Raw genomic sequence first — 21,609 nt, forward strand, 5'->3', positions numbered from 1 at the left:
CAGGCTGCTGGAAACTTTCTGAAAGGAACAATAGATTCATCGTTAAAATGACACTGCACAAACCACTTAAAAAAGTGCTAATAAGATATTAAAAATTATGCCTTGTAATAATACCTGAGATATTCCTCTCTTAATGAGATTGTTTTAAGATCAAATGTTGACAGGTTTTTAACAGTGTTTGAAATTGTGTCAAAATTGAAATCTGTTGCCCCTGGAGAGCTCTTAAAACTTTTTTTTCTAGGAAACGCCTTGTTAGGATAAAGTAGTGGATTCCAAGCGATGAAATTTGAGTATTTAATCAAGAGAAAATCTCATTTTTGCACAGGGCCAGCAGCTTGAAACCACAGAATTTTGGGGGCCTAGAATTGAGTTTTTACCTCTATGGTATGATTCAGTAAAAAAAGTAATTGTCACTGTGCATTTCTCCAAATCAGATTTTTTAAGATAGCATGATCAGCTACTTTACTGGCACAGTAAGATGTGAATTGATTTTATTTATTTGTTTTTTTTTTAAGCTATGGATCATTATTCATCCACAGAGATATCAAAACAATCAAGAAAATGTACTGCTGAAACTAACAGCGAGTTAACTTTTGGTAAAATAATACCACTTTTGTAGAACTGAGCTAGAAAAGTAATGATAAAAAGATAAAATTATCACTCTTGATAAAAGAGAATCTATAAAAAATAGTTCACTGGCTGCCTCTTTACAAAGTAAAGGTGGTGAAATTGATGAAGCAGACTTAAGTTCTACATTTAGGAAAATGTGGCTGTAACATATGTAAACAAATGCCCTTTTCACAAGGGTATGTAGTGACAAGACAAGAGGGAATGGCTTCAAGCTGACAGAGAGTAGGTTTGGATTAGGCCCTAGGAAAAAGTTCTTCATGTGAGGATGGTGAGACATTGGAATAGGTTGCTCGGAGAAGTTGTGGCTGCCCCATTCCTGGAAGTGTTCAGGACCTGGCTGGACTTTGAACAACCTGGTCTAGTGGAAGCTGACCCTGCCCATGGCAGGGAGGTTGGAATCAGGTGTTCTGTAAGGTCCCTTCCAACCCAAACCATTCTATGATTCTAAGAAATCCTGTCAAGTGTTTTGTGTTTAGTGCTATGTTTTTAATTTCTCAAACAATTTGGAACTCAGATATGTGCTTTCATATATTCAGGTTTTCTGGTTAAGACTAAATAAGGTGGACAAATAAATATATATTATACACACAAAAGATACATATATGGATAAAGGCAGTACTTGTGTAAGAGACCCAGCTATTAACAATGGCAAACAAAAGTAGTAGCAAGTCTATCACAAATAATTCCTCTCCCAGGAAGCACAAAACTTCTCTTACTGGGTTTGACTCCAGGAGTAGGGAAGAGGTGTGTGATAGGATGTGCTGTAATGGAATTGTCAGTATTTACACTTTTCTATGAAGGGCATTCATATTACTGCTGTAGTGATGAATTTACTGCTATATGATGTAAAATAATTTGGCAGATGTGTTTTACATAGGTAAATTGATATAAATCAGCCTTATATGGTTTTTTAGAAGTTAGCTGTGCAGCAGAAATATGCTAAAGATTTTAAAATTTTTACTGGAAAATACTGTTTTAAAGATTAGAAGAGAAACTTGAGGATGTCTGTTGATGGGCAGCAGTTTTCTTGTGTAGAAATAAATAGATTGCTGCGGTTAAGTAAGTTAATTTATCCAAATTGATTAAAAGGGTTGAAATAATTAAATAAATAGAACAAACAAACAAAAGGTTTACTATTCTAACAGCTATACTGGAAATAAAAATCAACACCTGGAATAGTTTTATTTCTTATCTGTAATAGTACCTAAAAAAGTCTAATGACAATTCTAATATAAATGAGGTCAAATACAGTGTCAGAGAAGGAATTTATATATATTCACAAAAATAATGGGAATAGGAAGGCCAGCTTGTCAGGCATGCTGAGAATTCTTGCAAACCAAGGGTTTGAGGGAAGATCTGTGAGACTCTTAACTAATCTTGCATATAGATCAAAATCCAAGCCTGTCCAGAGTGATTTGATTTGATCTACTGATATTAAAATGTTGAAGAGAGCAGCAATGTCTGGTATTCTTCATTTTAAAGTGGATTCAATAGTAACAAAAATGTCAAAATTATTGACATTTGTATTTTCCAGGTTTTAGGAGCGCACTGGGAGTGTAAGTGTGGATTAATTCTGAGCTCTCTTTTCTCTGATAGAAAGTACTCAGGAAAAAAAAAAAAGTGGTGTAAACTGTGGGTCATTTTTTGCCATTAGTTATATCCAAACAATTCCACTGGTGTTAATGAAGTTGCAGAGTGTAATTGAAAAAGAGGGATCCACCCTCTCCTATTGAACTTTAATATATATTCTGAAAGTGTTTTCTAGGAAAAATAAATTAGTTCTACCAATAATTCAGGAAAAAGATGGGATTTGCTTAGCTTTAGGTTACAGTCTTGATGGGGGAACACTTTTTTGCCTTAAAGTTTTGTGAGTATTTGATTAATACACCGGTGTTGATTTTCAGTTTATCAGTGAGATGCCCTGAAGAAGTAGTGAAATGAAAAAAAAAAAAAGATTAATTGCTGCTTATAATTAAGTGCATAGAAATTAAAAAAGAATAGTATTGATATTTTATTTTATTTTAATGCTGGACTCCCTGGAGACAAGATTAATTGAAAGGAGAAAGAGAAGCAAGCCCTTAAGGCTGGATAATATATTGCTTTCAATTTCACTTGATAGTATAAACAAAGCAAATGCTAAAGTTGCTCAAGAAATTGAAACTTGGGTTTGCAGATTTTTTTAGTTAAAAATTTTCAGTAAGTCCTAGTAAATAGTATTAAAATTGCTAAGTTAAGAGAAATGCTACTTTAAAGCAAGCAAATAAACAGTTTCTCTGTTGAGCAATTATTTGAGGTTGCAGGGTAATATTTTCAAAACAGACAAAGTGGTTCAGGACCTTAAGTTTCACTTATCTACACAAATTTTAATCTCACTGAAAAGCACAAAAATGGGTAGGTGCTTAGTGGCCTGTTTTGAAGAATGTGACTTTGGTTTTGTAATCATTACTACTTTTTTTAATTGTTGCCCACTAGCAATAAAATATTGTTTGGGTTGTGTTTTTCATAGAAGAAAATGTTGGTAACATAGAACCTCATCTTGTTTTAGTAGAAGTTGAGTTGGGTTCTTTATTTTTGCCAGAAGGGGATGCTTTTGAAAGAAACAGGTAAATTATTTGAAGATGTGAAGAGCTGATCCCAAGTGGTAGATAGTGAATGGTGTCAAGATTTCATATGTGAACATTTAAAATATATGCAATATGGAGATACTTTAGGTTGAATTTTAAAACTGGTTCTGTATAACTTGTGTTTTTGGACAAAATAATATTCAACATGCACTAGTGCTCTGCTAAGTGTCTGCTGATGCTGCAAATACGATCATACACATTCTGTCCCTGTTGTAGAATACATGGCCCAGTCTTACAAATACTTACCTTTCTGCTTCCAAATTAATACCTAAATATACAGAACTTACCCAATTAAAGATTTTCAGGAACACTTACATATTTAATGAATGAGGGCTCAGTGGCAACACACATAAGGTATACCAGAACATAAAGTTACCCAAAGAACAGAGCACCCATTTAATATTTTTTTAAAATTTAGATAAGCAAAACTAGACAAAATATTAAATGAATGCAATGCTACAAAATGTAGAAAAAACAGGCCTGGAGTATAACTTTGTGTGAAATATTTTCCTTAATTTTGTTTGTCTGGTAATGGTGGTCTGTTTTATCCTCATCATTCAGAAGATTTTTTACATCACCACCTTTTTTTTTTTTTTCTTTAATCACTTTAGCTGCATGGCACAAGTTTATTTTTGCTTGTGGCTAGGGAAGTTACTGAATACCTCCCCCAAAATCTGGTCACCCTCTGTGCCAATTGAGATGTACTGTTCTCCCAGTTCCTAGGGTCAGGGAATTGCTCTGCTGGCAGGAACACCTGGCATTAGTAGTGGAGGACATTCCCCTGTTGGTTCAGGCCATGCCATGATCACTTTAAGTACTTCAGATTAATGTGCACCAAAAAATGGGATAAAGAATCCCTGATGGACAACATAGTGTTAATAGCAATTTGTGAAGCTACACTAAATATTACTGAAGAGGTGGCTTTACTGCTGTTATGATAGTGGTAAAATAATTGCATATTTATACATTCTTAATTTAATTTTACTCTGTAAAATTATGGAGCATCATTGTTGACCAATTCGGGTCTGTTTCTAAGGTCACAGAAGTCAATCAATGGAAAGACTCTCAGTGGTTTCAAGTGATTTTGGATCTAACTTTCTTAAAAATCTTGCCGTCAGTGGTAGCTTCGATGTGTTTAATATTATTAACTAGGCTTGAAGAGTAATAAAATCAATGAATTTACTTTTATTTTTCTCTGATAAATTATCAGGGTAATCATTGTACATACTAGATAGTGCCTATGAATTGAATCATTACTTCATAGAACTTGAGAGTTAATATCTGCAGGTTAGGACAGCAAGATACTTTCCACATCATAAGCATAAGAAAAACTGATTAAAAGTGGATTATCTGATAGGTTAGCAAGTATTTTTGTAGGAATTTCTAAAGCATAATCTGTCCAGGTTGTACTTTGCTCATCGTCTTCAAGTGTCACAAGATTATGGATAGATTTTGCAAAATTAACTCTCACTGGCTAAAGATTTGACAGGGTGGTTTTTTGGTTGTTTTGTTTTTGGTTGTTTTTTTTTTAAGAAGTTTTTATTTTTCATTAAGAAAGGAATTTGAATTGTTCTAATCCTTAAGTATCCAGCTGAACGCTACTTACTAATGTTTGTCCTGTTTCATAATACCACCATTAATTCATGTGAATTTCTTATAGGTTGTCCAGCATACTTCACAGGTATAAGTATCTCTTTCAGTTTGGTATCTTGGGCTTACAGTGCCCTGTCAGTAAGTTTTTACCTATTTCTGTGGAGTGCAGGGGCACACATTGCCATGGGCACTATGCACACAGCTAGAGAAGATTTTCATTATGAATATCTTAACAGTGAGGTTACATGAGACATTATTGCTCTGCCATTACCCTCTCTGTTCTTTCATAATTTCTTTTGATTTGCACAAATGATACAGGAATTCCCTAAACACTATCATATTCATTAGGGTCACTTTGTCTTTGGTGGGAAACCTTATGCTTATTTTTGTCTTGAGCCAGATTATTAGTTAGTGTTAAGTGCTGTGGCTCAAAAATAATTCCAGCTTTACTCTTTTACTTTTTTATTATTTTCTCTCCATTTGTACAAAAGATTTTATGCCTTACATGCAAAATCTTCACTTAGTGTAGGTACTAGAGGCAGTTTTATATAATGTCTTGGTATTAGTTACCAAAATAAATCAGTGCCAATAAGATGATCAGCTCGTCTTAGAAGCTGGCCACTTATATTTAGGATATCCAGGGTTATTTTCATTAGTTGGGACCTATCACAGGTGAAATCAATGAGGCTGTTCTTTGGTTTCCGTGAAAGCCAGTTAATGCTGCCATTTTTGTAATGCACATTTGTCTGTAGATGTTGAAAGTCTGTTAAATGCATTCACGTACAGGTATGTGAGCCTTAAAAAACGTGGGATTTCTATTCCTCACATCTAATGAATGTTTGGCATGTAGTAAGACACAGAGATTATTGTATCAATGCACAGTATGCCTTGAACTTTTACCCATTATTTTCCCTACTTTTCTTGGTTATTTTTTGTAAACACCAGTGATGCTCTTTGAAAAGCCTGTTTTCTACCTGCATGGCCTTTAACTAAGAGCAGAGTTTTCACAAAATTCTCTTTACCTTAGCACTGTTGGCCAAATAGCTACAAATCCTGAGTAAACATATTTATTTGTTGACATTAGGTATTAAAAAATGTCATTTGATAGTGGTTTAAAATTTGGTAGTTCCAAAAGATTCTGGGGTGTTGAGATTTTTCTTTGGGCTCTTTGGATTGCTTTTTACCAAAACTGTTGGAGAAAATCCATGTAATCTCACCCTTCTTTTGATATATAGACAATGTATTACACACATGCGCACATTTGAACTGTAAAGATAATGATATTTTACTTCAAGTGTTTTCATAAGGTGAGCATCATTCATATTAGCTGGAATATGTTAATTTTCTATTAACTGAATGCTATTTTTGATCTCTTCGCTTTTGAAGAGTAAGACAGATCCATCAAAACTTTCAGAAACACTCTGGTCCTATCTATCTTGGTCTCAGGAGGATCATAAATATAGTTTCCCCTTTTCTTAAGAAAAGCACTAGCATTCCCTAAGAGGACGAGTAGGAAGAATCAGTCAGAACACCACAGGGGCATATGTGTCATGACTGTGGTGTTTCTTTTCACATAGTTGCAAGGCAGTTGGCCAGGGTTAGTTACAGGTGGGCAGAAAAAGAGGTAACTGAGAAACTGTTTGTTTCCTTTTTTATGAGGAAGTTAAAAAAATTAATTTGGAAAGAGGATCACTTAGACAATATCACTTAGAAAAGAATCACTTAGAAAGGCTGTAGTTGTTCAAAAATAACAAAGGTGAAATTTAGATGATAAGTGAAAATCCCGTTAGTCATAGAACTAACAAGGTTCTCCTCATCATTGTTGGATTATGGGGAGGAATGGGGATGCTCTTTTAGTTTGTTTTGCTTCCTTTTTCTTCACACATTGTAATCCTCTGACCAGGGCAGACCATTGTATGCCTCCTTATTGCCCACCGACTAAAGCCTAGAGCTTGATTACTCCTGGATAATAAATGATTGGTAAAATAATAATAAAAAAGGAGAACAAACTTATGAACGACTGGCTCTAAATTGAGGTTTAAATTCAGATAGAATGAGTTTTCCATTTTGAAGTTAGAGGGAATTGGCTAGATTGGCAGATATTTTGCTAGGAAGTGGTTTTGGATTTTGGTTTACTGCTGTGGGAGTCACTAGGAATTGGAACTGGGTGTTCCTTGAAATGCAAATTTTTTGCCAGGGGTTTTTGAGCATGGCCATGGAAACCCAGGAGTCTTAGGTACTCATTGGCATTTCCCACCCTTTTTTGTGGAACACTGTAATTAAGGGCCCATCAGTCTGGAGTGGCTGATCGGAGAAACAGAGGGTTCTTTCTTACATGGAAATATGCTTTCTCTGACTCAGATCTACCCTCTGGATCTCATTCTGAGTTGTCTGGAGTGTCAAATTTAGTTCATTGAATATTCCCGGTGAGTAGGAAAACTGGAAAAAACTCTTGCTTTTGGTTTGTTTTGTGTTTTCTGAGGCTTGGATGGTTTTGTCTTGAACTCCAAGAAGGCTGTTGTAAAAGTTAAATTGGTAGCTTGAAAAATGTGAGTTATTATTGAGTGGCGGAATTGGGTTCAGCATAAACAATTGGTCTGAAGGGAAGATCTGACTCAACAGAAGCCAAATTTACAGGTTTAAAAAACCCAACCCAACAAACATGTGGATTTGATTGAGCTTCACCTCAGTTAAAAAAATAATGAAGAGCTGCATGTTAAATTTTCTACAACATCATGAATTACAACACTGAATCCAGTGTCATTAAATTGTAGTTTTTTGTTTCTTGTCAGCTACGACAATTTCAGCAGAGCACAATCGGTGTGAAAGTATGAATAAAATTCAGGGAGTAGTATCAAGGACTTCTGAGCTCAGGAAACTGAGTTTGGCAGTGCTAATTTGTATTAAAGTTGTTGTTGCATGACAGCAGGAAAAAGATTTAATGCTTGCCACCTGAATCAAGCCATGGAACATTGGTTTCTATAACTGCCATGAATTTGAATCAAGGCCAATATCTCTAAATTTGAAATAAACTGATACTCTGTCTTGAAAGAAGATACAGGCCACTTATGCTGCAGAAGGTATTTAGAAAATGTATTTCAATTTAATTTTTAGCAGTATATATCTTTCAAATTTTTAGACACTTTAGCATTGGCCTTTTTGCCTTTTTCTATATTCCAGCAAGTATGCAGCCTTCCAGTCATTTATTTATCAACGTCCAGTCTTGAACTAACACTGATTTGCAGAAGACCACAGATGCTGGCTTTACTCCCACTATCACTATGCAGCCGCTTACATTAATCTGAAATTCATTTTCTTTTGTATATGACTGCATTAATGGAGAAAATCTGATTTCAAGCCAAGTGGTCACACTATGAAGATTTAAAGTCATCGGATACAAAGCTTGTACCATGAGTGGAACAATATTGCCTTTACAGTAGTATATAATGTGAAGTTATTTTACATTCTAAAGGATGCACAAATGACTTACAACAAGCAGGTGAAATTTAGGATTTTTTTTTGCTTCTCTTCAGAAAACAGGCAAGAACTATATGGAATTCTTTCCTTCATCTGGACTGGCTTTGAATCGCTGTATAGATACCACACATTTACCCACAGAGATTATTTATCAGTATAACAATAATAATTTGAATATTTATCCAGGGACAGTGAAACAGAACCCTTCATTCATAAATGTAAATTAAATTTTGAATGTTCTTCCATGGATGAGTGCACAAGATTGTGTGAAGTTTTAGGACTGGAGGTGTGAGGACCAACTAGCAACACTTGAACCCAGCTGCTTGCTTTCCGCACATGCCATCTTATGAGTAGGTTTTGTTTTTCAGTGGGTACAGAAGGTCCTGATAATTGATCCATTACGTGGGAATAACTTAATCCACCATTGTAATTCGGCATTCTAGATTGAAATACAGCAGCTGTTTCATAGTGCGTACGAGCAATGCACAAAAATATTGTGATGGAAGGAGAAAAAGATATGGTATGCATCTGGAAGTGCTCAGGAAACTTGTAGAGGTAGAAGGCAGCTATTCTGCTAAAAGTATTTGATGTCTTTGTTGTCATATAACATACTTTCTTGGGTTGTCTTTCATGTCCCTGATGGAGCCCTGAGGATATACTCCTTTCAACCCTGTTTTTAACCTCTCGCTATGCTCAAAGACACAGCCTCCTTGGTGAGGAGGATGGGATTCTCTTCAGAGCCTATCAGTGCTGCTCCTTAATCGGCTGAAGTGGTGTCTGCACGATAACAAGAGGTACTAGTCTCACCCCAGGTTGTGCCAATTTGGGAAGCTGTAGTGAGGCTGGAAATTTAACCCAGATCTATAGTATGGTAATACAGAGCATTACCTTTAGGCTAGCAGGCCTAGCTACAGTCCATAGTTGAAATTTAAAGTGATTTTAAAAAATGCATTCAATTTGAAATGCCCCAAGGTTCATATCATTTGTGAAGCTGAATCTCTTTCAAAATATTATGAGTGACATTGAATTTTTGCTTTTGGTGGATATGTTATAAATATGAAGAATGATAAACTTTAGGGGGGGCTAGTTGTATAATATAAAAGAAAACTTGCACTGTCAAGTGTTGCTGTTCTCATTTAAGTGACTACATAGGATTCAGGCTGGGGACAACTGCTGTTCCTGAGCTTATGCCAGAGGCTTGATGAAACAAAAATATATAGTTCATAATTTATGCATTCTTTTTTTTAAGGTGTGTGGGAGGTGAACTTCCTTTTCAACATTGCCTTTCCACTGTGTATGAGAGCTGTTTGGCAGTATTTTTAATAGTTGCATGTCTAAGTTTGTCTAACAGTCTTTCCCCCCTTTACACACTTGCTATCTTTTGTATATAGTGCTAGTTCATTCTAGTGTGTTATTAAAATTATATGTAGTATATCTTACCAAAACATAAAAATACACAATATTATTGCTTAACTTTCATGGTATTGTGTACTCCCATCTAGTATCAATGTCTCTGTTACACAATATATTTAAATTTTGAGGAGAAATAATAATTTTAAGAAGGCTGAATAACTAGAACAGTCTGGTTTTTTTTGGTTGGTTGTTTTTTTCCCTCCACAGCAATTGGAAAACAGTGGTTAAGAAGCATGCAGAAATACTGCTCTTTCTAGCCTTCATCTGTTCAGCAATCCTTCCTACCTCTGATAATCAGGTTATTTTCACAATGGACTGCTTCTCTGAAGTATTTTAACATGATTTCCTTCAAAAGCAGTCCCACTTTTTTCTCTTTCATACTTTAGTGCTCTTTAATAAGCATATGGCACAATACTTGTGAGGGACAACTGGCTAACATTGTGCATTCAATGCATGCTGCTGTTGCTATCTTAAAGACTTATCTTCAAAAAAGTATTATCATAAAGCAGCTGATTTTCTTTCCTGGGATAATTTGATATATTTTGTAGAGTGAAAGGGGAGAAGAAGTAAGTGAAAAGGTACTTTACTTGTAGACTGCCAGTGCCACAAGCTCAACCTGGAATTTGAAAGTCTAGCTACGTTGTTTCTGGTTCATGAATCACCAACAATGAGGACCTCACAGCTGGAACTTTAGCTGCAAATTCTGCTGAAGCATGAGCCAGAACAGAATCCAGTGTATTCTCTCATAGCTGTATTGACTATGTAAAAGAAAACAGTAGAAAATCATTTTTTTTTCCTGTTAAAGCAATTATGATTGCTCTCAGAGATGTAATAAGGTGGTACCATGTTTTTTTAAAAAATATGAATGTTTTCCCTTTTAAGTAGTGATAACAGTTGCATTTCTTCCTGTCGTAAGTGCATTTGGAGAAGTGGATTAAAGTAGTAGGTACACCTTGGTATACTGCTGGGAGCAGGTTGACCTTCTTTCCACAGCATGTGTTTAGAATGGGTGGTAAGGTAACATCCTTATGTTCTGTGTATTATTTTATTATTATTTGGGGCCTGTAAGGATGCTGGGGAGGGGATCTTCATTAGGGACTGTAGTGATAGGACAAGGGGTGACGGGTTAAAACTTAAACAGGGGAAGTTTAGATTGGATATAAGGAGGAAGTTCTTTACTGTGAGGATGGTGAGGCACTGGAATGGGTTACCCAGGGAAGTTGTGAATGCTCCATCCCTGGCAGTGTTCGAGGCCAGGTTGGAGAGAGCCTTGGGTGAGATGGTTTAGTGTGAGGTGTCCCTGCCCATGGCAGGGGGATTGGAACTAGGTGATCTTAAGGTCCTTTCCAACCCTAATTATTCTATGATTCTGTGATTCTAGGATTCTATGATTATACATATATATATACACAAATGACAATATTCAGTTCAATAGTAACATCCAATACCATGTCCAACCTGGAAGTGTCTCTATGTCTCTATATGTCTATGTGTACAGAACACAGATGTTTATATACATTATGTGTTGTTACATGTGATTGCAACAACAGCTTGAACTCGTAGTTCAGACAAGCTATGTACATATAACCGAGCATATATAGTGGGTCTTTCTATACTGGTAACATTTAACGCTTTATCCAGTTCAATGATGTCTTTGTTAAGGCTGTATTTAGCATTCTGAGTACATAACCGTCTTTAAAACAAATAGCATTTTTTAAATTACTTGCTTGCAAAATACTTTCTTTTCCTCTCCCAAATATAGCAATCCTCTTTTTTTGTCTCTCCTAGAGTGAAAATTTTCTGGCATCCAAATGGCAAGAACAAGCCTTTGGCTAATTATAGGTGTTACGTAAGAAAGATGGAGCAGTTCTAAAGTTCAATGTCATGAAGCTCTTCAGGGCTACACACAAAATATTTAATACCATTGTAAAATAAAAAGATAAATTTAGAGGTGTTTCTTCTTTTTTTTTTTATTTAATGTGTGGAATGACCTAAGCTATATTTTCACTGTGTTTTTTTTTTTAAACTTTCTAATGCTTTCAAAATCATTTTTGTTTAACAGAATGTAATTTCATGTAGAAAATATGAGAGCTTAGTGGAATGCTCTAGTAGTCTAGCATATTATGATATACAAGTTTTATTAATTATAATTTCTTCAATTATCTTGGGACAACTCCCAAGCTTTGCTTCTTGTGAGAGGAGTTCTTGTTCCTGAATCATGATGATGGTACTTTAACCGCTTTTACCTTATTATGCCTTCCCTTTATATCCACACCTGTGAGATAGCCTGGGTAGTAAAGATAGATTCATATTCTGTGTAGTTTCACACACTGAGAATTTAGAGTATTTGCAGAAATTAAAGTTATTGCCAGTGCATGAATTTATTCTGTTGAGATCTTTTAATGTTTCTTTTCTTCTCTAGTTGATTTTTCCCTTTTCTGTGTTTAATTGGGAGTGATGATACATAATAACCACACTAAGATATATACAATTTGGTAACAGTGCAGTATTCTAGCCTGAACCAGGCTGTAGTGTGGAAATGCAGGGTTTTGGGGTAGATAAGATTTCATTTTTGTAAGGTGCAGAAATGAATGAGGGGTGCATTTATGTTTTACAACTTGGCCAAATAGTGGGCTTCACTGTGATGTAACCTATTAAGTTGGAGAAGCTTTTCTGTGTAGCTGCCCTGCGGTGCTGAAAGTAAGTTATGAATGCTGTACTGTTTAAGAGCAGAAAGGTTTGCCTGGAAGAGAGCGGTATGCCTGGGCCCCTGCTATTGAGAAGATGCCAGTCAGAAATGAAAACGTCTTTCATGAAGCTATAGTGAACTTCCCTGTGATACAGTACAATAATGCAAGGAATTTTTTGTCAAAACCTGTAGAAAAGTATAATACCTTGGAAACTGCTAAGAAGTACTTGCTTATGAGGGACTATTTTAAGAGGTCACTGCCAAAAATATGTGTGATTTTGACACAATTTTAGAAGTGACAGGATTGAGGAGTTTAAGCCATTTCCCCCACATACCCCCCCCCCCCCCCGCCCTTTGAGGTCTCCAGTTTCTTTTGCCTTTTGGTGACAACTACAAAAGATGTCTTCTGAGAAAAATGCTTTCTGCATGACATCAGAATAAAGAAATGTTCCACACTATTCAGTATGCTTAAAAGTATTGGTTGACTGAAATAACATTACATTTAAAATTAATGCTGAACAGAAGGCCAGTTAAGAGATAAAACAGAGCAGATCATGTTTTTGCAAACTTTTACGTTTAAGAAACATTGGTTGTTTGGATTTTGTAGAAATGTTTTCTTTAAAATAATAAAATTATGCTGTATGTAACAGAACGATAAAACAAACAGAACTGCTGTTTTGTCGTGTGATGGAATGCATGTAGCCACAGGTAGACTGAAATATTTGGAATCAGAAGGTAAAAGCAGATGAACATAGAAAAAGTAATACATTACTATACATAGGAAAAAGCTGTAGGAAATGTATTTGCTTTTGTAAAAAGTCTCAGGTGTTTTCTTTGTCAGTTGTTACTTTTTTTTTGTCTGACTTCAATTAACTATTCATGTAGCATTAATAAGAAAAGCTAATTATTCTCACCATGCATTTAGAAAAGTGCATTATAAACATGCAAAATACATTATTGCTTGGACACTAGCCTTTACATTATTCCTTGGCATACTAAAACTTTCGTTGGCATTTGAGGTAGTCAAAGAAAGAATTGGAGAAAGTGTTTAAAAAATAGGAAAAGAAACAGGTAAAGCTTAAGCAAATACTTTCTAGACAAAGTATACACAATAAACAGTATTGATACTAGTTATGGTTTTTAATTAAGAATTGTATCAATTATAAATGTAGGGGGCTCATTTTTTAGAATCATGAAAATGTTTATTTAATTACTGCTTGTAGTGTTAATGAATAGTTACCCATGACTGATCAATGGATCTTTTGCCTTGTTGCAGAGAAGAGGAGGCTTAAGGTGCAGTTCGGTTCATAGGTGAGAAAGAAAACCTAAGTTTACATGATCAGGTAGTAGATGATTTCACATCAAACTATTGGCGCACTGATGTGAAAATCTACATGGATTTGTAGGGCAGAATAGAGGTCCAAACCTTGGCCTTGAAAATGTGTGCTGGGAGGAATTTCACTCATACAGATGTCAGCCATATCCTTCACTGGAGGCATGGAAGAGTAGAAACTGGGCAAGCTGCCAGTCGCCACCATTAGTGGGACATTCTTGCAGTGCAGCTTTGTTAAGTAGGTACTGGCCATATGCTGTGTTATCTAGGTTTTAGTGTTGGTTATATGAGTCCCCTTAAATTTAGATTTCAATTTAATAAACTAAAACCACTCTAGAGTCTGTAATCTAAGCAGAAGAATGAGAACACATCCCCAAAGTAGCTCAAAGGAGAGGAAGCAAGGCTGTCAGAGCACTAGGCTGCAGGAAGGTGCTTGCATCCCCTGCTCTGGACCTTTCTCACTCAGCACCTGCTGGGTAGGAGCCCTAGTGAGCTGTGGAAGAGCTGAACCCAGTTGTCCAACAACCCGAGTAATGGCAGAACTGCAGCACTGAAGGGAACCAAGGAATTACAGATTTTTTTTTCAGAAATGAAAGTTTCTATAAAGGTGTGCCCAGTTCCTTAGAGTAAACATTTGTGGGAAGAGCATGGGTGTTTTTATAAAGCTTGTGGAAGAAGAAGGGAGAAACAGGAGAGAAAGAATTGCATGATTAGGGTTGCTACAGTATTGCCAACTCTCATCTAATTATGAGTTAATGAGACTTGATGTTTTACTTGAAATCCTCTAGCATCCTGTGCTTGTGTATTTCTTTTAGCTCTTTTTTAGTGAGACTGAAAACGTTATAGGCTCAGAACCAAGAAGATTTCTATCACAAAATGTATTAATGTATTGTTATTGGTACTATTTTATTATTTTGATTATGAATTTCCTGAGATTTTTATTGCTGCAGTTGTCAGCCCTTCTACACCGGGTACCTTTTCAATGAATCTATACAATGCCTTACACCAAAGGAGATACCACCCATTTTCACATCTTTCAGCATGAGAAGCATCACAATGCATGAGAAGCAAAACAGAGGAAGGGGTCATACTATCCTCTGTATGTACTCTCTGAAGCAAGTCACATCTGCACAAAAGAATATTTCAGATAGAAGAGTTTTGCTATCTTTTTCTCTTAACGTAAACTGTACTGAATAATGAAGTTAACATTTGATACAGTCATAGGGTTATATGGGGAGATACCTAGAATATACTTGAGGTGAAAAAAGGAAGGAAAAAAAAATTGTATTGTTAATTTTAACTTTGCATTTTGGAAATAAATACTAAAGTAGTCAGGATAGCACCATCAGGCAGACAGCAGGTGGGCCAAGCAGCAGGAGGGAAATGGTACTTGCTGCACCTGCTCTGCACACTTTAAAAAAAAGAAAAGAAAGGGAAAAAAATTGGTAATTCCTGCACAACACCTACTTTTACTTTTATTCTGGTATTTCATTTCTGTGTTTTCTTAGTTCATCTTAAAATATGCGGGAGGGAGATCTTGAGGTTTTAGACCACTTCATGCTGTGTGGATTTATATGTATACATACATTCTTACATGTAACACTATGCTACCTGAACTGTAGTAAAACGCTAATAATGGTAATAAATTAAACCTCTTTTTTATTTTCCTAGTGGAGATAGCCCATTACTATTATCCCCATTTTACAAGTGGACAAAAACTTAAGTACAAAAAAAGGTCAGCATCAAGTCATTGCTTAACTGTAAACATAATTTATGGGTTATAGCTCAATTGGGTAGAGGATGGAGCCAATGCATAAAAATGGCTTTAGTTTCCTTTTGTTCTCTTCCTCCTCTGCTGCATCAGTAACACTGTACTTCACTGAAGAATCTGCTGTCTGGTCTAATTTCAGTCAGATTGGAAACATCTGCAGAAGTCAGAAAGTACATCGAATATCAGCGTGGCAAAGGAAGTGGCTAAGCCTGGCCCTATTTTTCTTGTACAACAAGCAGCAAAGACAACAGCATGCAAGCTCTAAGTTGAATATGTGGTGCAGTAGGATCAGCTTTAACTAGTCAAGGCAAGATTACCCAATTAAGTCATTATTAGGTCCATTGTATACTAAGCATATGTTGCAAAGCAGCTGGATTCTTCAAGTAGATTTGCCTCCAGTTTGCTGGCTCCTAGAGTATGAGCTATTAGAGGATGTTTCTAGAGAGATGGTTGGTCTAAAAAAATGCATTCAGGATTAAGGTCACTGGTGTTCCTGGGTTCATTCTTCAGTCTGCTACAACTTGTTCCAAATGATCTTAGGTAAGTCACTTTTCTTTATTTCTCTCAGTTTCCTCCTTAGTGGAATTTTGCTTCATTGTGTCACACAGAGACTGCTGCTGCTGAACCCAGGACAGACAGAGTCAACTTTCTTAGCCTGCCTTTGTATGGGAGATGCTCAAATTGCCATACCCTCATGGCTGTCCTCTGGACTTGCTCCAACAGATCCATGTCTTTCTTATGTTGAGGACACCAGAACTGCACACAGTACTCCAAGTGCAGTCTCATGAGAGCAGAGTAGAGGGGTAGGATCACCTCCTTTGACCTGGTCACACTGCTTTTGATGCAGTCCAGGATATGGTTGACTTTTTGGACTGACTGTGCACTGCTGGCTCATATGCAGTTTCTCATTAGTCAGCACCCCAAGTCCTTCTCTGCATTGCTGCTCTGAATCTCTTTCCTGCCCAGCCTGAATTGACAATTAACATGTCCTTCATTGACCACCAGTGATTCAGGATTTCTATGATGAAATGAATTTTATCTTTACTCAAAACCCTGGTTATCAAGGCTTGTACTTGGTCATAGCTCTTTAGAAGTAGTATAGATGCTACTTTTCTGTTTAATGCTTGCCTTATTCTGAAAGAGGTGAAGAATCACTGAAGAACTGACCATAGCAAATAGACTGTTGTCCAAGACCTGTGATACTTCCAGACAAGAGAATCAACTATTTCTTATTAGGGCAGTACAGAAACCTTTAGTTTAGCAATAAACTACAGTTGGCTTGAAAGGAGAATTATAGATAGCTTGATTGAGTAGGTTAACTAGGTGCTGTATTATTCCTTAAATGAGAGCTCCCACAGATGATTTTCCAAATGTATGAAGTACATTTTACATGGTTGCACAATCACTGCAAGTATATTTGTTGCAGAGCCCACTCTACCTGCAAAAATGGTGGCTTGCATCCACCTTAAGAGAAATTTTTGAGATGGATTGCATAAATAACTAAACTTTTTTTTGAGGAACATCCCCTTTATCTCTGAAGTGTGTACTGTATGTTTAATTAAGCTGTTGCGGTCAGATTATTTAGTAAGTCGATCCAGATATCTGAAAGAGAAACTGAACCATGTGTCCATAAAAAGAAAGCATTAAGAAAAAAAAAAGTGCAAATAACATTTTATACGTGGTTTTGAAGAGAAGTTTCACGTTAGGTGGCAAAGCTGTTATTTCTAATGTGAAATTAGAACAATTAAGTAATTCCAACAAGGTATTTAGATGTTTGTTCCTTTTATTAGTCATTTATAACTGTAAGACAGCTTTGCATCTTGAAATACAGCAAGTTGTGTGTAGGGGGGAGGTGTTGTGTCTTGTGGTTTTGTGATTTCCCCCCTCAATGGAAAATAAATATGTAATTGAGTAGGTATAAAGCTTTATTGCAACACATACAGTAGTGTAATTACAAAAGACAGGCAGGCTGCTGCAGATGGGCTGTTGTTTGGCTCTTTTGCACTTCAGCAAGAGAAAATTTCCCCTTCTCTTTAGTATAGATTCTCTTTCAGAAGGTGACAATCATTATATTCAAGTGTGAAGAAAGTGTAGCTGCCCTGACTTTAGCTATTCATTGCCTGTGAAGTTCTAATCACTGAGTCAGCTGAAGATGAAGTCCTGTTTCTTCATAGGTCAGGGGCAATGCTGGTAATGAGAATGAAAGCATCTATAACCTGGTCTGCTTACTCAGACACCTTCCTTATGAGAAAGAGAAGCGGGGAGCACTGGCCTAGAATGGGTAGTGGGGTGATTTTGGGTTGAGTTTTTTTTTTTTTGTTTGTTTGTTTGTTTTTGTGGGTTTTGGTTTTGTTTGGCATTTATTTATTTATTTATTTTTTTTTTTTTTGCAATGGGCCTGATTCTAGTCTGTACTTAGGTTAATTTTGTTTATTGGCACAGGTCTTATAAGGTAGACATGCTGCTGTAGCCAAGTGTCAAGTTGCATGTCCCCCTCTTTAATTTCTTCTTCAGAACTTGCCATGAGACTGTATGTACATAGTTTCTGGATCTTGATTTTTACTTTTTAATTTTTTAAATACTTGACCTTTTAGGATACATGTCCTGAATTATCTGTTATATATATGTATATATTTTTCTCCTAGCTGTATTAAGTCTTTATAAATTGTGTTATTTATATCTTCTTTCTGAAAATATATGTATATATTTATTTAGGTATTATTTTAGCTGTTAAAGAAATTCAGTTTATATACTGCAAAACAAACTTTAACATTATATTAAAAAAAAGGTTATGGTGGCATTCTGAAATTCTTTAAAGAAGACTGTGATTCCCATTTCTGAATCTGTAAACCTTCAGTTTTCTAATAAGGCACAAGTACAGCCACATAGTGTTTGTAGTAGCTAGTAACTGTTTAAGAGTATCACACAGACTGCAGATCACTGATCGCTGCACAACTAGGAAGCTAAGATACTTGTTTGTATGGTTCTCTCCATGGTATTGCAATGCTTCATCTTTGTAGATTCATTTCATCACTGGAAATCCTTGTGCAGTTTAGGTGCAGGGATTGATAATAAGGCTTTTTGTGTTTTGTAACAAAAGCATCTGAGGAAAGATTGAGAAAGTAATTGCTTCTTTTTGGGTTGTCATCAAAATACATGATTCTGTAGCTGAAAGAAGAGTCTGGTGTGCTATCTGTGCTGCACACTGAGAACTAAATGCTTTCTATCTTGCACAATAGTAATGACAAGTAATTGAGGAGCTCTGCAGGATACAGAGGAAGTTTTAATTTGTGTGCTAAAGACTGATGAAAAGACACATCATAGAATCATAGAATTGTTACGGTTGGAAAGGACCTTAAGATCATCAACTTCCAACCCCCCTGCCATCGGCAGGGACACCTCACGCTAAATCATATCACCCAAGGCCTCATCCAACCTGGTCTTGAACACTGCCAGGGATGGAGCATTCACAACCTCCCTGGGCAACCTATTCCAGTGCCTCACCACCCTAACAGGAAAGAATTTCCTTCTTATATCCAACCTAAACTTCCCCTGTTTAAGTTTGAACCCATTACCCCTTGTCCTGTCACCACAGTCCCTAATGAAGAGTCCCTCCCCAGCATCCCTATAGGCCCCCTTCAGATACTGGAAGGCTGCTATGAGGTCTCCACACAGCCTTCTCTTCTCCAGGCTGAACAGCCCCAACTTTCTCAGCCTGTCTTCATACGGGAGGTGCTCCAGTCCCCTGATCATCCTCGTGGCCCTCCTCTGGACTTGTTCCAACAGTTCCATGTCCTTTTTATGTTGAGGACACCAGAACTGCACACAATACTCCAAGTGAGGTCTCACAAGAGCAGAGTAGAGGGGCAGGATCACCTCCTTCGACCTGCTGGTCACGCTCCTTTTGATGCAGCCCAGGATACGGTTGGCTTTCTGGGCTGCGAGCGCACACTGAAGCCAGCTCATGTTCATTTTCTCATCAGCCAACACCCCCAAGTCCTGTCTTGCTTCTCTTTGGTGCTGGTTTTCTTTGCCAGCACTGTAGGCTTTCTGCTTGCTGTAGGTCCATAAAGTTACACTTATGGAAAGGAGGCTGGTCTTGCTTCTTATTTCTTCAGCCTCCCTTTCCTGCTGCCTTTCTGCTCTGTTCATCTTCTGCTAATGCTGACAAAACCTGTTGCAGATACTGGGTTGAGCTGACTTGCTTTGTGCCATGTGCCATAGGTTAGTAATTCTTATACCCATAAGCAACAGTTGAAGGTGGAGGAAGTTGCTTTTACTCTGTAATAACATGTCATAGTGATGTTTATAATATAGCGTTATAAAGTAATAGTTACATGTGGGTCATATTAGTCTTCAATCAACAAAATACTTGGACATATGCTTTAACTCTAATCTAGTGAGTAATTCCATTGACCCCAATGCACAGCTTACCTACTAAAAAATAGAGTGTTTAAGTGCTTTTCCATACTGAAGTCTTCATCAGTAAGCTGCATATTGTATACGTGTGTTGCTCGGATGCACAGTATATTCGTGGGTGAATTATTCCTTTATATTTGATAGGATGGAATAGTATTTTTGTATCTGTCTTCTTTATTCATTTTTCACATGTTAATGACATTCATCTTGTCTGTCTATGGTGTTTTTAATGTGCCCATCACCAGAGTATCTGCCTGTCTCTTCTGTAAAATAAATGCCTCTCAAGAAGAGGTAGGAATGGTAATGCATGTGTAATTATTAAAAAAAAACCAAACCAACAACAACAAAAAAAAAAGGTTATTACTGAAAGATAGTAGTCTGACTTCCCCACTCTGATACTTATTTCTCCCAGTGACAAAATCTGCAGCAGAAAGCACTGAGCAACAAGTTTATCAATTTGAACAGGCCAACTGCACAACTAAATGTATGTGAAACTTAACAAATCCCTTGGGGAAGCTGACTGTAAGAATTTCCTAGTCTGTGTCGAGTTACTGAGGTGTGACATGGTGGATTGAACTTAATGCCTTAGGCAAGCACAGTCAAATAGAGTTTAAGATTTTGCTATGTCCATGAAGGGATCTGCTGGTAGTTGTCTAAATTAAGCTTTCAGAAAAGAATATAACACTATCATGAGCTCTTTCCCTTGAATATTTTGGCAGGTTATTCTGGTTTAAAAGAAATCCAAGTAGGATTTCCTCTGTGTAAACTTCATAGCAGTTGCAGAAAGATTGAAGGGTTATTCCTCTTACCAGGAACAGCAAAATACTGGAACAGGAATTTTCTGTTACATAGGGCTTCCTGTTTTAAAGGCATAGCATCCAAAACCAAGGATCCCTACCTGCGTGGGAACGGGGTGCTATGACCCTGTAGGTGTTGCTGAAGCTAAGACTGTGGAACTGTGCACTTGCCCTGGGTTTCTCACCACCTCCTTTCTTCTTGCTTGCATCTCTGTGAAGGGGAAATAGACCCTGGTGACTAGTCTGGCTTTAATGATCTTTATGACCCTATGATGCCTAGTTTGAAGAAGGCAGCAGAGTCCTCTTATAAAGAGTCTGAATACATACTACAGAGTTTAAATGAGGTCTGTCAGTGACAGCAGTGCCTTCAGTTTACAGTGGTGAAGCCACCACTTGCTTTGTACATTCCAAGAGTTGGAAAGCTACCAGGAGGGAGAGGAAAAGTGTGGATACCCAAGTGCCAGACAAATGAGCTTAAGAACTTTTGGAGTATTTTGCCTTTTTTGAGCAGAGGTGTGTTGGCATCCTCAGAGCTGGAGTTTTAAATAAACTATCTGCAGCACAGCTTCAGCTGTATATGATGCAGCTGCAAGCGTAGCCTTGCCCCATGCCTGGCATGTAACTTGGAGCAAAACTGCAGCTGGTAGAGCTGGGCTTCAAGTAGAGGGGCAGGATGTAAGTTGCCTTGGTCATAGCCCATGGTGGTGGCAAAGTGAATAGAGGCTTCAGAGTTAAGTTGCCTCTCTTCTCCTTGAAAAGAGGCTGGAAACCTAGATTTCACTGTGTGCTGTTCATCTTCAGCTCTCATTGGGATCTCCAGCACCATTTCTTCTCTAGTGTGTACACACACAGCTGTAAGTGAT

General features: G+C 37.0%; 1 protein-coding gene across 6 annotated transcripts in view; it reads left to right on the forward strand.

Annotated features, from left to right (window-relative positions):
- NPAS3 (neuronal PAS domain protein 3) overlaps nucleotides 1-21,609 on the forward strand; it is a 607,962-nt gene that overhangs the window by 26,793 nt on the left and 559,560 nt on the right. The window contains exon 1 of one of the 6 annotated variants that reach the window (XM_062623110.1): nucleotides 15,745-16,070. The exons of 4 other annotated variants lie outside the window; for them this stretch is intronic. In XM_062623110.1, the coding sequence (XP_062479094.1) occupies nucleotides 15,994-16,070 (77 nt within the window). In that variant the 5' untranslated portion in view covers nucleotides 15,745-15,993. Of the gene's footprint in view, nucleotides 1-15,744; nucleotides 16,071-21,609 lie in introns of those variants that run through there. One more of the 6 variants, XM_062623126.1, reaches the window with a different exon arrangement.

This window comes from Pezoporus occidentalis, unplaced genomic scaffold, assembly GCF_034315485.1.
Source record: "Pezoporus occidentalis ecotype Australia unplaced genomic scaffold, CSIRO_AGI_Poc_V1 ctg108, whole genome shotgun sequence".
Taxonomy (NCBI): domain Eukaryota; kingdom Metazoa; phylum Chordata; class Aves; order Psittaciformes; family Psittacidae; genus Pezoporus; species Pezoporus occidentalis.